Source organism: Mirounga angustirostris, unplaced genomic scaffold (assembly GCF_029215605.1).
Source record: "Mirounga angustirostris isolate CCGP_5_RB_7025 unplaced genomic scaffold, mMirAng1.0.hap1 SCAF_2, whole genome shotgun sequence".
In the NCBI taxonomy this organism is placed as follows: Eukaryota; Metazoa; Chordata; class Mammalia; order Carnivora; family Phocidae; genus Mirounga; species Mirounga angustirostris.
This window is the reverse complement of record NW_026991710.1, coordinates 56,861,823-56,877,042: the sequence shown is the minus strand read 5'-3', so window position 1 is coordinate 56,877,042 and position 15,220 is coordinate 56,861,823. Positions and strand designations below refer to the sequence as shown.

Sequence of the window (15,220 nt, the reverse complement as noted above, 5' to 3'; positions counted from 1 at the left end):
GAGACTGTTCCCTTTCCTTTGAGGGCCTCCTGAACAGCGGCAGCCACAGGTTCCCGTCCCCAGGGACGAGAGGGTGGGGGGGATGCCATCTTCCAATCCTCCCCCGCCCCGCTCACCAGCACAGTCAGATTTCAGAGAGAAACACAGCAGCTCCAGTGGAGGCTGGAGTCACGTATACTGAACTCTGCACCCACTGTGCCCAGCAGGGGTATCTTTACCAGGGCAGTTCTGACTGTGAGCCTGCACAGTGGGCCTCTCTCCCAGAGGACCAGCACAGGCCACCCGCATGCACCAAGTCTACTGATTACAGAGTGCTCCAAAGCATCAGCTTCTGTTCTGGTGAAAATAGGACCAGGCTTTCTTTCCTTTTTTTTTTTTTTTTCTTTTTTCTTTGGTATTAGGATTATAGTTTTTTGTTAGTCTGTTTGCTTTTTTTTGGTTCCTTTTCCTTTTCTCTTTTCTTAGATCAGGACTTTTTTTTTTTTTTTAATCAGGCTTATCTTAACAAGCAAATCAAAGCACACCTAGTTAAGGGTCCAAACACTCCCCAATGCAAGCAAGGAGGAACTCTGTAGGGGACTGACCTGTGGGAAAGAGCAGCCAAAACACAACAGTAGAGTGTACACAGCATACACCAGAAATACTTCCTGAAGAGCCAGGCCCTGGACAGTATATGACGCCTTCTTAATATGGTATTACTCTCAGGAGCAGAAAACATAACAAGCTTTCATAATATGCAAAAGACAGAAACCTAGACATAGTAACAAGATGGAGGAATTCTCCCCAAAAGGCAGATCAAGAGGAAATCACAACCAGGGATTTGTTCAAAGCAGATATAAGCAATATATATGAACAAGAATTTAGATCAACAGTCACAGGAATACTAGTTGGGTTTGAAAGAAGCACAGAAGACACCAGAAACCCTGGCTGCAGAGATAAAAGACCTAAAAACTAGTCAGGCCAAAAGAAATGCTATAACTGAGAAGCAAAACCAACTGGATGTAATCACAATGAGGACGAAGAAGTAGAGGATCAAATAGGTGATATAGAAGATAAAATTATGGAAAATAATGAAGCTGAAAAGAAGAGGGAAAGAAAACTATTAGATCACGAATATAGACTTAGGGAATTCAGCGATTCCATAAAGCACAATAATATCTGTATTGCAGGAGTCCCAGAAGAAGAAAAGTGGGAATAAGGGACAGAAGGTTTATTTGAACAAATTATAGCTGAGACTTTCCCTAATCTGGGGAAGGAAACAGACATTCAAGTCTAAGAGGCACAGAGAACTCCCCTCAAAATCAATAACAACAGGTCAATGTCACAACACATCATAGTGAAACCTGCAAAATACAAAGATAAAGAGAGAATTCTGAAAGCACCTAGGGAAAAAAGGTCTTTAACCTACAAGGACAGACACATTAAGACTGGCAGCAGACCTGTCCAGAGAGACCTGGCAAGCCGGAAAGGAGTGGCATGATGTATTCAACATGCTAAATGGGAAAAATATGCAGCCAAGAATACTTTATCCAGCAAGTCTGTCATTCAGAATAGAAGGAGAGATAAAGAGTTTCCAAGACAAGTAAAAACTAAAGGAGTTTGGAAACACTAAACCAGCTCCGTAAGAAATATTAAAGGGGACCCTTTGAGTGGCAAAGAGAGAAATAGAAACAAAGACTAGAAAGGAACAGAGACAATGTACAGAAACAGTGACTTTACAGGTAATAAAATGGCACTAAATTAATATCTATCAATAACTACTCTGGATGTAAATGGACTCAATGCTCCAATCAAAAGATAGAGGGTATCAGAGTGGATAAAAAAAAAAACAAGACCCATAGATATGCTGCCAACAAGAGACTTATTTTAGACCCCCCAAAGACACCTCCAGACTGGAAGTGAGAAGGTGGAGAACCATCTATCATGCTAAAAGACATCAAAAGAAAGCTGGAGTAGCCATACTTATATCAGACAAACTAGATTTTAAACCAAAGACTAAAATAAGAGATGAAGAAGGGCATTACATCATAATAAAGGGATCTATCGAACAAGAAGATCTAAAATTTGTAAATATTTATGCCCCCAACTTGGGAATAGCCACATACATAAATCGATTAATAACAAACTTAAAGAAACACATTGATAATAATACAATAATAGTAGAGGACTTTAACACCCTATTCACAGCAATGGACAGACCATCTAAGCAGACGATCAACAAGGAAACAAGGGCTTTGAATGACACACTAGACCAGATGGATTTAAGAGATATATCCAGAGCATTTCATTCTAAAGCAGGATAATACACATTCTTTTCAAGTGCACATAGGATAATCTCCAGAATAGATCACATACTGGGTCACAAATCAGGCCTCAACAGTACAAAAAGATTGAGATCATACCATGTATATTATCAGACCACAATGCCTTGAAACTTAAAGTCAATCACAAGAAACAATTAGGAAAAACCACAAATACATGGAGGTTAAAGAACATCCTACTAAAGAATGAATGGGTTAACCAGGAAATTAAAGAAAAAAATTAAAAAAATACATGGAAACAAATGAAAATGAAAACATGACAGTCCAAAATCTTTGTGATTCAGCAAAGGCAGTCATAAGAAGGAAGTATATAGCAATGCCGGCCTTCCTCAAGAGCAAGAAAAGTCTCAAGTATACAACCTAACCTTACACCTAAAGGATCTGGAAAAAGAATAGCAAATAAAGCCTAAAACCAGCAGAAGAAGGGAAATAATTAAGATTAGGACAGAAATAAATGATATAGAAATTTTAAAAAAGACAAAACTAGGAGATGGTTCTTTGAAAGAATTAACAAAATTGATAAATCCCTAGCCAGACTTATCAAAAAGAAAAGAGAAAGGATCCAAATAAATAAAATCATGAATGAAAGAGGAGAGATCACAACCAACCCTGCAGAAATACAACCAATTATAAGAGACTATTATGAAAAATTATATGCCAACAAATTAGGCAATTGGGAAGAAACGGATAATTCCTAGAAACATATAAACTACCAAAACTGAAACAGGAAGAAAGAGAAAGTTTGAAAAGACCCAGAACCAGCAAAGAAATTGAATCAGTAATCAAAAATCTCCCAACAAACCAGAGTCCAGGGCTGGATAGCTTCCCAGGGGAATTCTATCAAACATTTAAAAAAGAATTAATACCTATTCATCTGATGCTGTTCCAAAAAATAGAAAAGGAAGGAAAATTTTCAAACTCTATGAGGCCAGCATTATCTTGATTTCAAAACCAAAGACCCCACTAAATAGGAGAATTACAGACCAATATCCCTGATGAACATGGATGCAAAAATTATCAACAAGATACTAGCTAATCGAATCTAACAGTACATTAAAAGGATTATTCACCATGATCAAGTGGGATTTATTCCTGGGCTGCAGGGGTGGTTCAATATCTGCAAATCAAACAATGTAATACACAACATTAATAAAAGAAAGGATAAGAACCATATGATCCTCTCAAAAGATGCAGAAAAAGTATTTGACAAAATACAGCATCCTTTCTTGATAAAAACCCTCAAGAAAGTAGGGATAGAAGGAACATACCTCACCATCATAAAGGCCATATACAAAAGACCCACAGCTAATATCATCCTCAATGGGGAAAAACTGAGAGCTTTTCCCCTAAGGTCAGGAATACGACAGGGATGTCCACTCTCACCACTGCTGTTCAACATAGTACTGGAAATCCTAGCCTCAGTAATGGGACAACAAAAAGAAATAAAAGGCATCCAAATTGGTAAGGAAGAAGTCAAACTTTCACTCTTTGCAGACGAACTGATACTCTACATAGAAAACCCGAAAGTGTCCATCAAAAAATTGCTAGAAATAATACATGAATTCAGCAAAGGCACAGGATATAAAATCAAGGTACAGAAATCTGTTGTATTTCTATACACCAATAAGGAAGTAGCAGAAAGAGAAATCAAGGAATCAATCCCATTTAAAATTGCACCATAAGATACCTAGGAATAAACCTAACCAAAGAGGTAAAAGATCTACACATGAAAACTATAGGACACTTAGGTAAGAAATTGAAGAGGACACAAAGAAATGGAAAAACATTCCATGCTTATGGATTGGAAGAACAAATACTGTTAAAATGTCTGTACTACCCAAAACAATGTAAATATTCAATGCAATCCCTATAAAAATAACACCAGCATTTTTCACAGAGCTGGAACAAACAATTCTAAAATTTGTATGGAACCAGAAAACACCCCAAATAGCCAAAGTAATATTGAAAATGAAAAGCAAAATGGTGGCATCACAATCTCAGACCTCAAGCTATATTACAAAGCTGTAATCATCAAGACAGTATGGTACTGGCACAAAAGCAGACACATAGATCAATGGAACAGAATAGAGAACCCAGAAATGGACCCACAACTGTATGGTTAACTAATCTTTGACAAAGCAGGAAAGAATATCCAATGGAAAAAAAGACAGTCTATTCAAAAAATGGTGTTCAGAAAACTGGACAGTAACATGCAGAAGAATGATACTGGACCACTTTCTTACACCATACACAAAAATAAATTCAAAATGGATGAAAAACCTAAATGTAGGAAAGCATCAAAATCCTACAGGGGAAAACAGGCAGCAACCTCTTTGACCTGGCAATTTCTTACTAGACACGCCTCTGGAGGCATGGGAAACAAAAGCAAAAATGAGCTACTGGGACTTCATCATGATAAAAAAACTTCTGTACAATGAAGGAAACAGTCAACAAAACTAAAAGGCAATGGGTGGAATGGGAGAAGGTATTTGCAAATGACATATCTGATAAAGAATTAGTATCTAAAATATATAAAGAACATAAACAACTCAACACCAAAAACAAACAATCCAATTAAAAAATGGGCAAAAGACAGACATTTCTCCAAAGACATTCAGATGGCTAACAGACACATGAAAAGATGCACAACATCACTCAGCATCAGGGAAATACAAATCAAAACCACAATGAGATACAACCTCACACCTGTCAGAATGGCTAAAATTAACAATTCAGGAAACAACAGATATTGGCAAGGATGTGGAGAAAATGGAACCCTCTTACACTGTTGGTGGGAATGTAAACTGCTGCAGCCACTCTGGAAAACAGTATGGAGGTTCCTCAAAAAGTTAAAAATAAACTACCCTGTGACCCAGCAATTGTGCTACTAGGTATTTATCCCAAGGATACAAAAATGCTGAATTGAAGGGGCACATGCACCCCAATGTTTATAGCAGCATTATCAACAATAGCCAAATTATGTAAAGAGCCCAAACATCTATCAGCTGATGAATGGATAAAGAAGAAATGGTATATATATATATACACACACACACACACACATATACACACAATGGAATATTACTCAGTCATCAAGAGGAATTAAATCTGGCCATCTGTAACAATGTGGATGGAACTAGAGTATATTATGCTCAAAGAAATAAGTCTGTCAGAGAAAGGCAAATGTATGATTTCATTCATATATAGAATTTAAGAAACAAAACAAACACAGGGGAAGGGAAGGAAAAATAAAATAAGATAAAAATAGAGGAAGAAAGACCATAAGAGACTCTTAAAAATAGAGAACAAATGAGGGTTGCTGGAGGGGAGGTAGGTTGGAAGATGGGCTAAACAGGTGATGGGCATTAAGGAGAGTACTTGTTGGAATGAGTACTGGGGGTTACACATAAGTGATTCACTAAATGCTATTCCTGAAACTAATTCTACACTATATGTTGACTAACTTGAATTTAAATTAAAAAATAAATAAAATGAAATTGCCAGATAAAATATAGGATGCCCAGTTATATCTGAATCTCAGATAAACAGTGAATAATATTTTTAGTATAAGTATGACCTATGCAATATACAGGACATATTTATACTAAAAATTAATTGTTCATTATTTACCTGAAATTCAAATGTAACTGGAACCCTTCATTTTTGTTTTGTTTTGTTTGCTAACTCTGGTGAGGCTATTTCAATTAGATATAGGCTATTTTGAGTAATAGCAGCATGTGGAAAATAGAAAAATGTGGCCAAAAGAAAACAGAACATGCACTGGGTCCTGATTACATAAAGGAACTAAGATAGTGTTAAGGGAGCAATAAAGAAGAATAAAAAACAATTTTTAAAAGTATCCTTGGAGAAATAAAATATGTCCACCTAAATATTAACTAATAATGCAAGACAGTAAAACAAAGTGTCTAAATGAATGGTACAGAGATTAGTAGATTCAGAAAAATGACTTATCAGTTTCATTCAGCACAGAGAAAACAAAATTTAAGCTAAGCCTTGAAAGAAAGACAGGTCCTTGTAGAACTCTCATACTCCAAAGGGTAGAAAGAAGAGTGGCAGGAGAACAAAACTAAAAAAGAATGACAGAGAAAGTAACAAAAGTGAGTGGAAGGGGGAATAAAAGTGAGAAGCTTTGGACGTGTATTTCTTTCTGCATTGGCAGAAACCAAGAGGTAAAGCATTAGACAGGGAGATGAGAAAAGATGCTGATTCAGAGACATGCAATGCTTCATTCACTTATCCAAGAAGTCCTTCATTCAAAATTTATTGGATGTTCACCATGCGGAGAAACTAACAGTGAGTAGACCAGGTGAGCCAAAACAAACTGACGGTGCAAATGGGTAGTAAAAAAAAAAGCTGTAAGAGAAATGGGACCAAGTTGCTGAGGATCCTAACTGTGGTCAATCTCATGAAAAAGAAACATCAATCTATTTTTCTGGATCTCATTTTCTAGAGAATTATTCTGTTAACACTGAATGGATTTATTTATAAATCTTAAAAGTATAAGATATACTGAAGGATGACTTTAAAAATTTAAAATTCTATAGCATCCTCCCCAAAGACAAAAGTGGGTGATATATATGTGAGAGAGGAAGAGCAAAATGTTCACTGAAGCTAGGTGATGTGTATATGGAGGTTCGTTGTACTATTCTCTATATTTTATTGCATGTTTTAAATTTTCCATAATATTTTTAAAAGTAGGAACATGTGATATTCAAGGGGATTTAAGGACAGAATGGCACTTGCCTTTCTCAGTGAGAGAAAATCACAAAGATGTTATGCACAAGAAGATTAACATGACATTCTATTTCCCATGAAAATGAATGTTAACTCCTAAAATCACCCTGAAGGTACATCAAATCAAAGCACTTTTGCTTACATGTCTGACTGCCAAGCAGAATTTATGAGACTATAATAGGTTTTAGTTCCATGATTAACAACATCTCCATGTAGACATGATATGCTTCACTGGGTAACCCAATAAGCAAAAAAAATAAAATAAAATAAATAAAAATGAAAGATTCCATATTGCTCTCCTTAGGTATCAACTGGTAAAGTATGCGCCTTTTGAAATATATATAAACAAAGGTAATGCTACAAATAAAAGTCTCAAGGTTAAGTGGTTAATGTACTCATTTAGAGTTTTTTCTCCCTGCAGTGAGTAGGCCAGACCTGCAGTAATCTGCAATCTTACTTTATCAACTAAAGGATACATCTGAGCTGCAGTTGTCTATAGTTGTACATGTTGTTGTGAAATATCAAAACTAATTGGATGTTCTACTTGTGATTAAAACAGAAAGTAGAATGAAACTGGACCACTTTCTCACACCACACACAAAAATAAATTCAAAATGGATTAAAGACCCAAATGTAAGACAGAAAACCATCAAAATCCTAGAGGAAAACACAGGGAGTAACCTCTTTGACATCGGCCATAGGAACTTCTTTCTAGATAGGTCTCCTGAGGCAGGGGAAAACAAAAGTAAAAATAAACTCTTGGGACCTCATCAAGATAAAAAGTTTCTGCACAGTGGAGGAAGCAATCATCAAAACTAAAAGGCAATGGGGTGGAATGGGAGAAGATACCTACAAATGACATATCTGATAAATGGTTAGTATCCAAAATCTATGAAGAACTTATCGAACTCAACACCCAAAGAACAATCCAATTAAAATTGGGCAGAAGACATGAATATACATTTTTCCAAAGAAGACATACAGATGGCTAGCAGACACATGAAAAGATGCTCAACATTACTCAGCATCAGGGAAATACGAATCAAAACTACAATGAGATATCACCTCACACCTGTCAGAATGGCTAAAATTAACAACTCAGGAAACGACAGATGTTGGCGGGGATGCGGAGAAAGGGGAACCCTCCTACACTGTTAGTGGGAATGCAAGCTGTTGCAGCGACTCTGGAAAACAGTATGGAGGTTCCTCAAAAAGTTAAAAATAGAGCTTCCCTATGATTCAGCAATTACACCATTAGGTATTTACCAAAAGAATACAAAAACACTAATTCAGAGGGATAGAGGCACTCCAATGTCTACAGTAGCATTATCTACAATAGCCAAATTATGGAAACAGTCCAAGTATCCATTGACTGATGAATGGACAAGGAAGATGTGTGTGTGTGTGTATGTATGTGTGTGTGTGTATGTATATATATATGGAATATTACTCAGCCATCAAAAAGAATGAAATCTTGCCATTTACGAGGACACGGATGGAGTTAGAATATATTATGCTAAGCAAAGTAAGTCAGTCAGAGAAAGACAAATACCATATGATTTCACTTATATGTGGAATTTAAGAAACAAAACAAATGAGCAAAGGGGAAAAAAAGAAAGGGAAAGCAAGAAACAAACTCTTAACTAGAGAGAACAAACTGATGGTCACCAGAGGGGAGGAAGATGGGGATTAAGGAGCACACTTGGTGTGATGAGCACGGGGTGTTGTATGGAAGTGTTGAATCACTATACTGTACACCTGAAACCAATATTATACTACATGTTAACTAACTGGAATTTAAATTTAAAAAAAAAAGAAAAGGTCACTTCTAACCTCTCCAACCAAGTTGGATAAGGTATAAAATCATAGTTTTTAAAAATCCAGCAGAGAGGTGAGGATACAAAGAAACTTAAATACATTCTAAACAAACTACAAGACCCTCATGGAAGAGAACTCCATGGCTGCCTCATGTGTGCCAGAGCAGCATATGGAACATAAACCCACTGCAGATGGAGGTATGGAGAAATAAGCTAAATCTTCAATGAGTTTTTAGTGGCTGAATGCACACTGGGGTGACAGATCAGAATTCCAAGGAACCCTAGGCATTAGATTGAGCCTGCATCCATCCACCAAACTTTGTCATGGTCTTTGCCAAGTGCACAGGTTGTATACATAAGGTGGGAGGTTTGATAGGAGAGCTGAGAGAAAACCCCCCTTAGACACAGAGCCCCTACCAAATGTAAGAAAGTCACTCTCCTAAGACGAGAAGCAGGGCAGAAGAGTGGAGGAAAACCCCTCCAAGGCATTCAGGCACTCCTTTAAGAGCTCAGGCATCTGAGCAGTTGGGCAAAGAAAGATCTCCCCTGGCTCAGAAGCTGAGGCATAAAACAAGACAAGGAGCATTCCCCATGGGACTTTCTGGGATAATGGCAATGTTTTACACGTACCTTGTTTTGGGTGATGATCACATGAGTCTATAAAATGTCAAAACTCATTGCAATGAGCATGTAAGAACAGTGTGTTTTAAAGTATACCTCAAATTTAACAATAATTTTTTTTAAAAAAAGAATCTAATGTGAAAAACAAAAAGGAACTAATCCATTTAATCACCTCCTTGGAAAAGCCTTGATGTTAGATTGTGAAATCTGTCTCTCCCTCTGAGAGCTGCTAAGTGGAAGCCAGCAGATCCTCAGACTCATTGTGTCCATACAGTGTGGAGAAGCTGTGGCTGGTCTCAAAGTTTTAGAGGGACCTTTCAAAGAATTTTGTTTGCAGGTTGAAAGGATATGCCTACCAATAAGTCTACAGGAAAACTGATGAAGGTGAGAGGCATTAAAAACGCAGTGAATCCAACAATGAATGGAAATAATGGAAAACCTGCCTTTTTATCTTGAGGGATGCTTATTCTAGAGTTCCAGGCAATTGCCCATTTTTCTTGAAAACACACTACTACTACGAAGAAGAAAAGTTGTCTTCATGCTAATGAAGCTGAAGAGTTAAGCCTTCCCTCCTCTGACAGGGTGTTCTCAGAGCCTTGTGAGAGGGAGCCTTGCTGGTGCCCCAGGGCTGCATGTCACTTTTCCAGCACTTTCTTTCATAATCTAATTACGCAGAATAAAAGAAGGAAATTAAACCCTTGCTGACTGTATGTCCCAGGAAAAGACTGAGGGTAGCAGAGCAAGCATGGCCAAACAGGGAGAGGGCCCAATCGCCTGTCAGAGCTGTGGCATCCAACTTATTTTCTCCACCAACCTGAGTTATGGTGGCAACATGGCCTAATGGAATGATAAAAATACCTAAATAGAATAATAACAGTAGCTAACCTGACTGAGAAATAAGTATGTGCCAGTCACTATGCTAAGTCCCAGCTATTTACTCATTTGACTTTTATAAAGTCAGGGAGATAAAGTACTATTATCATCACCATTTTACAAATGGGAAACTGAGCAGCTACCAAAACCCGTTAAGTAGTGGATCTCTAAATTTGAAACTGGGCATGAGAACTCAATATCTGTAAGTCCTTCTACATGAAACACTATTCTGCTTCCCCAAATAATAGAAAGAGCTTTCTAAGCTTTGGTTTCATTCATACGATACAGGTAACATAACAAAATAGATGGACACAGGGGAAGAGAAGGAAAAATAAAATAAGATAAAAACAGAGAAGGAGACAAACCATAAGAGACTCTTAACTACAGGAAACAAACTGAGGGCTGCTGGAGGGGAGGTGCGGGGGGACTGGGTAACTGGGTGATGGGCATTAAGGAGGACACTGGATGTAATTAGCACTGGGTGTTATATGCAACTGATGAATCACTAAATTCTACCCCTGAAACTAATAATATACTATATGTTAACTAAATTGAGTTTTAAAAAAAAATTTAAAAATACAGGTAACATAAAACTCAAAAGCTGTTCTTAGGATTATAGACAATTAATGTGAAGAGGCTGGCCCTTAGTAAGTGCTCAACAAATGGTAGTTATTACTGATGATAATAAATCATATTAACTTTTTAATAGTCATTTCTGGATCTTGTATATTTTCAAATTGTGTGTGTGTGTGTGTGTGTGTGTGTGTGTGTAAGCAAAGTATACCTAAAGGCATTGATATGGATAGAAAAGGAGAAATGAAGGATAGAATAAAAGTTGTCCTTCATAATTACATACATACATACACACACATACACGCATTTTTTCCTAATTCCTTCTCCAGAGGTGCTGAACATAGCAACTTAACAGTTTAATTAAGGTGTGTGACTGATATACACATGAGGGGACTTCATTGCCCTGGAGTATAGAACATGCATAAGAACTGAAATTGTAAACATTTCCATCTGCAAACATTGAAGCATAATGGTGGACTAGAAATATCACAGGTCTTAGAACCAACCACTCAGACTTCTGTTCAAATCTTTGCTTTAATAATTTATGGCTCTGTGACCTAGAGCAAGAAAGGTTATTTACCTTCTAAAGCTTTAGTTTCTCTCATCTGTAAAATGAACGTAATTATACATAGTAGTTTGTGTTAATGATCATAATATGTGTAAAACACCCGGTCTCTAGTAGATGCCCTATAAATGGCAGCTAAATTGTAATCATTATTATGCCTTTATGTCTTCTGTCACAGTCATATTAGAAGTCAATCACAATTTCCATTTGTTTTCCATAAATCTTATAATGACATCTTATAATTATATATCAATTACTAGAGTCACTCCAGCATTTGCCCAAAGACAGGGCTTAAAAATTCATTAATTTTAAAGCTTCCCTTGATTAGTTACAAAAGGAATTAAGTTAGAAATAATCTCTTTTTAAGTCAGTGGGAGTGTTTTATTAATTTTTAATTGCAAATTAACTTATGGTTTTAATTAATTATATATATTTTAAATTTTTAATTAGATTTTAATTAAAATTATTTCAAGTCTAGAAGGGACTATTTTTCTCTGTATTTTAATCAAGTTCTTTTAGGCAATAGGCTGGCTGGCTCAAAGACTGAAAATTGATCTCTTTTCTGTATATGGCTTTTAAAACACATATTCTCTCTCTCTCTCTCTCTCTCTCTCACACACACACACACACACACACATAAAGAGGCAAAGTTTAGAGAAAATCAGAGAGAACTTTAACAGTAAGGAAAGAAGTCAAGAGAGCCACAGAACATGAAAACAAGAGAGAAATAGGGTCAAGTGAGAGTTGTTCAGGAAAGATACAAAACATCATCTTTGAAAGGGTGTTGTGGGCACTCATTACATAACACTTCTGCAGAAGTGTTCTGGTCTCCTGAGAGATGGGCGCTCTATCAATACAAGGTATTATGGCTTCTGTCTTTATAACTGAGAGATTGATATTCTTTGGTAAGATTCCATATCCAGTGTAGAAGGAATACAATTAGAAGCCTGCAATAGCACTTTTCCCTTTTTCTCCAACACAAAAGTCTCCTTCTAGTGTGTGACCTTCCATGCAAAACAGCTCATTTTTAAAGCTTAGTTCCAGTCTCTTAAAGATCCTTGGTTACAAGCCATGGGAAAGGATATCATGTGACAGAGGCACAGTCCTAAGTGACAGGGGAAATGTCCTACTACAATCACCCTTAGTGAGGAGAACACAACACCATTTGGTAGTCAGAAGAATTTTTAATCGTACTAGAACCAGAGAGAGGATACCATGCTCTCGTTTTTCGACTGCCCTCACTTCCCCTTGTGAAAATATTTCAAGGTGACAATGAATGGATATAGTAGTTAAATTCCTAAGAAGGTTTAAAAAGTATGTTGTAGGGGTAAATATTCACTTGAGTTAAAAAAGAAAAAAAAGCTGACTACAGCAAGGAAAGTGTTTCTTTCTGTCCCTCCACAATCACTGATTATTAAAGTTGTGTTCACGCGCAGATTGCTGAAGGACTGGAGACATCATGTTATGAATATTATAATTAGAGTATATAATATGCAAGTGGTTTGAAATATTAAGTCACTTACCATGTCAGTAGAAGAAATAGTTGGCAAATCCTCTGGGGCCAATGTAGTGTCATTAGATATTGAGATATTAACTGTAAGAAAAAGACAATCTTTTACCATAAAAATAAAATAAAAATGACCTAAATGCATAACTCAAAATCTAAAAAAGCTAAGCTAGGCATTAAAAATGTCTTCAACAATAACATAAAGCACAATGAATTTTTCTTTACTGTAACTGTATTCACCTTTCACCTAGATAAAAATTACCGAAGATTCAGACATATCTCCTGTACTCTAATCTGATAAGAAACAATGGCAAACATTTAAGAAAATGGTATTACAATTTGTTTCAGGTTTCAAAAAAAGAAAAAGAAAAAGAAAAAAACTTCACCATTACTAAAAGGCACTCAATATATTTTGCCTAGTGAAAGAAATGGGTATGTTAGTAAGTGAGTAAGTTGATCACTGGCTTCATGTATGGTCAAATCTCGCCAAGTGGAATTTCACTAATTAACTAATTTAGGATTTTTGGAAATTTGGACTGCATATGAGAAAGTGTATCTTTGCAAAATGTGGGAAAACAAAAATCTTTCAAATACATAATAAATTATATAAATATAATGGGAATAAATATTTATCTAATTTTAAAAAATTATTTTCATATAATTCGGCATGATTTGTAGAGTTATTAAGAGGTTACTTTTGGAGGAACCTAATTTGTTTATTAAATCAACTCTCCTCTTGGAAATATTTCATTTTTTTAAAATTTATGAGCCTAAAATTAAAACAGTATTTAAAGAGAGTTCTATAATTAAAACATTTTTTATCAGATAAAGCTTTTTCTTACTATATGAAGTTTTATGTGTTATAAAATAAATTGTTACTCAGAGAATATCCCTAGTTTGTGGAGATACTGTAAAATGACACTTAAGTTTTTGTCTTTGAGTGTCACATTTAACATCCAAATTGCTAATTGTCATTTGGTCCCCTTCTCCCTGCCCTCTCCCGCCCCCAAGCCACTAGACTATCCTTTTAGATTGCCATGTTTTAGGTCCTACCTACATAAGTTCTTAAGGAGAAACAAATAGATTTATTTGACTGTTGAAATTTAGAATATAAGATCCATGAGGGAAGAACAGAAAGGGCAAGTCTTGTTCATGCTTTTCCCCAGAATCTGCCCAATCTGGCACTTAACTAACAGGAACTCAAAAATATTTGTTTTATTATTCAACCTTAAAAAAAAGGAAAATTCTACCATTTGCAAAAATATGAATGAGGGCATTATGTTAAGTGAAATAAGCCAGACAAAGACAAATACTGTATGATGTCACTTATAGGAAGAATCTAAAAAACAATTAAAATAAAAAATAAGTATAACTCATAGAAATAGAGAGTAGAATGGGGTTGCCAGGGGTTGGGGGGGCGGCTGGGAGAAATAGGAAGAACTTAGTAAAAGGGTACAAACTTTCAGTTATAAGAGGAATAAGGTCTGAGGATCTAATGTATAACATGGTAACTATAGCTGTTAATATTGTATTGCATAATTGAAATATGCTGAAAGTAGGCCTTAAGTGTTCATAAAATAAAATAATATAAAATAAAATAGAATAAAATGTGAGGTGATGGATTAATATATTAACTTGGTGGGAATCCTTTCATAATGTATACATATATGAAACCATCATTTTGTACACTTTAAATATATTATAATTTTGTCAATTTTACTTCAATAAAGCTGAAAAAATACTCGTTTACTGTCAATAAATGAGGCTAGAATAGGGACCAACCATTTAATGACTTCAAATGAATGAGAGCAGATAAAGGCAAAAGAAATGAAATAAGGAAAACAAATAAAGGGGAGAAAATATTTAGCTTGAGCCCTAGTTTTTCTCAATTTTGGAGTCCATTCTAATCTTTGAAGGTTCTGGAATTGTTAAACTTTTAATCCAAAGCTAGCTGCTGCTAGGGCATCCCTATTTCCTCAATAAAACAGGCACATGTGCAAACTATTTTCTTACTCTGTTTCATTGCAGGTCATGGAAAGAATCAAAATAGGCTAAAGGATGCTTGGCCCAAACAATAAAAGCAAACATGAATCCATTCCCAAAAGGAAGAAGATGTTAGTACATTTTTATTAACAAAACCTAGATTTTTATTACGATTTTGTTTAAAAAAGCCCAAAGTACATTTTCT

At 35.8% G+C, this 15,220-nt stretch overlaps 1 protein-coding gene across 7 annotated transcripts in view; it reads right to left on the bottom strand.

Moving 5' to 3' along the window:
• Positions 1-15,220, bottom strand: part of SLC4A4 (solute carrier family 4 member 4) — a 351,609-nt gene that overhangs the window by 62,351 nt on the left and 274,038 nt on the right. For all 7 annotated transcript variants that reach the window (XM_045881041.3, XM_045881040.3, XM_045881042.3 and 4 more), the window contains exon 15: positions 13,049-13,119. In XM_045881041.3, the coding sequence (XP_045736997.1) occupies positions 13,049-13,119 (71 nt within the window). The remainder of the gene's footprint in view (positions 1-13,048; positions 13,120-15,220) is intronic.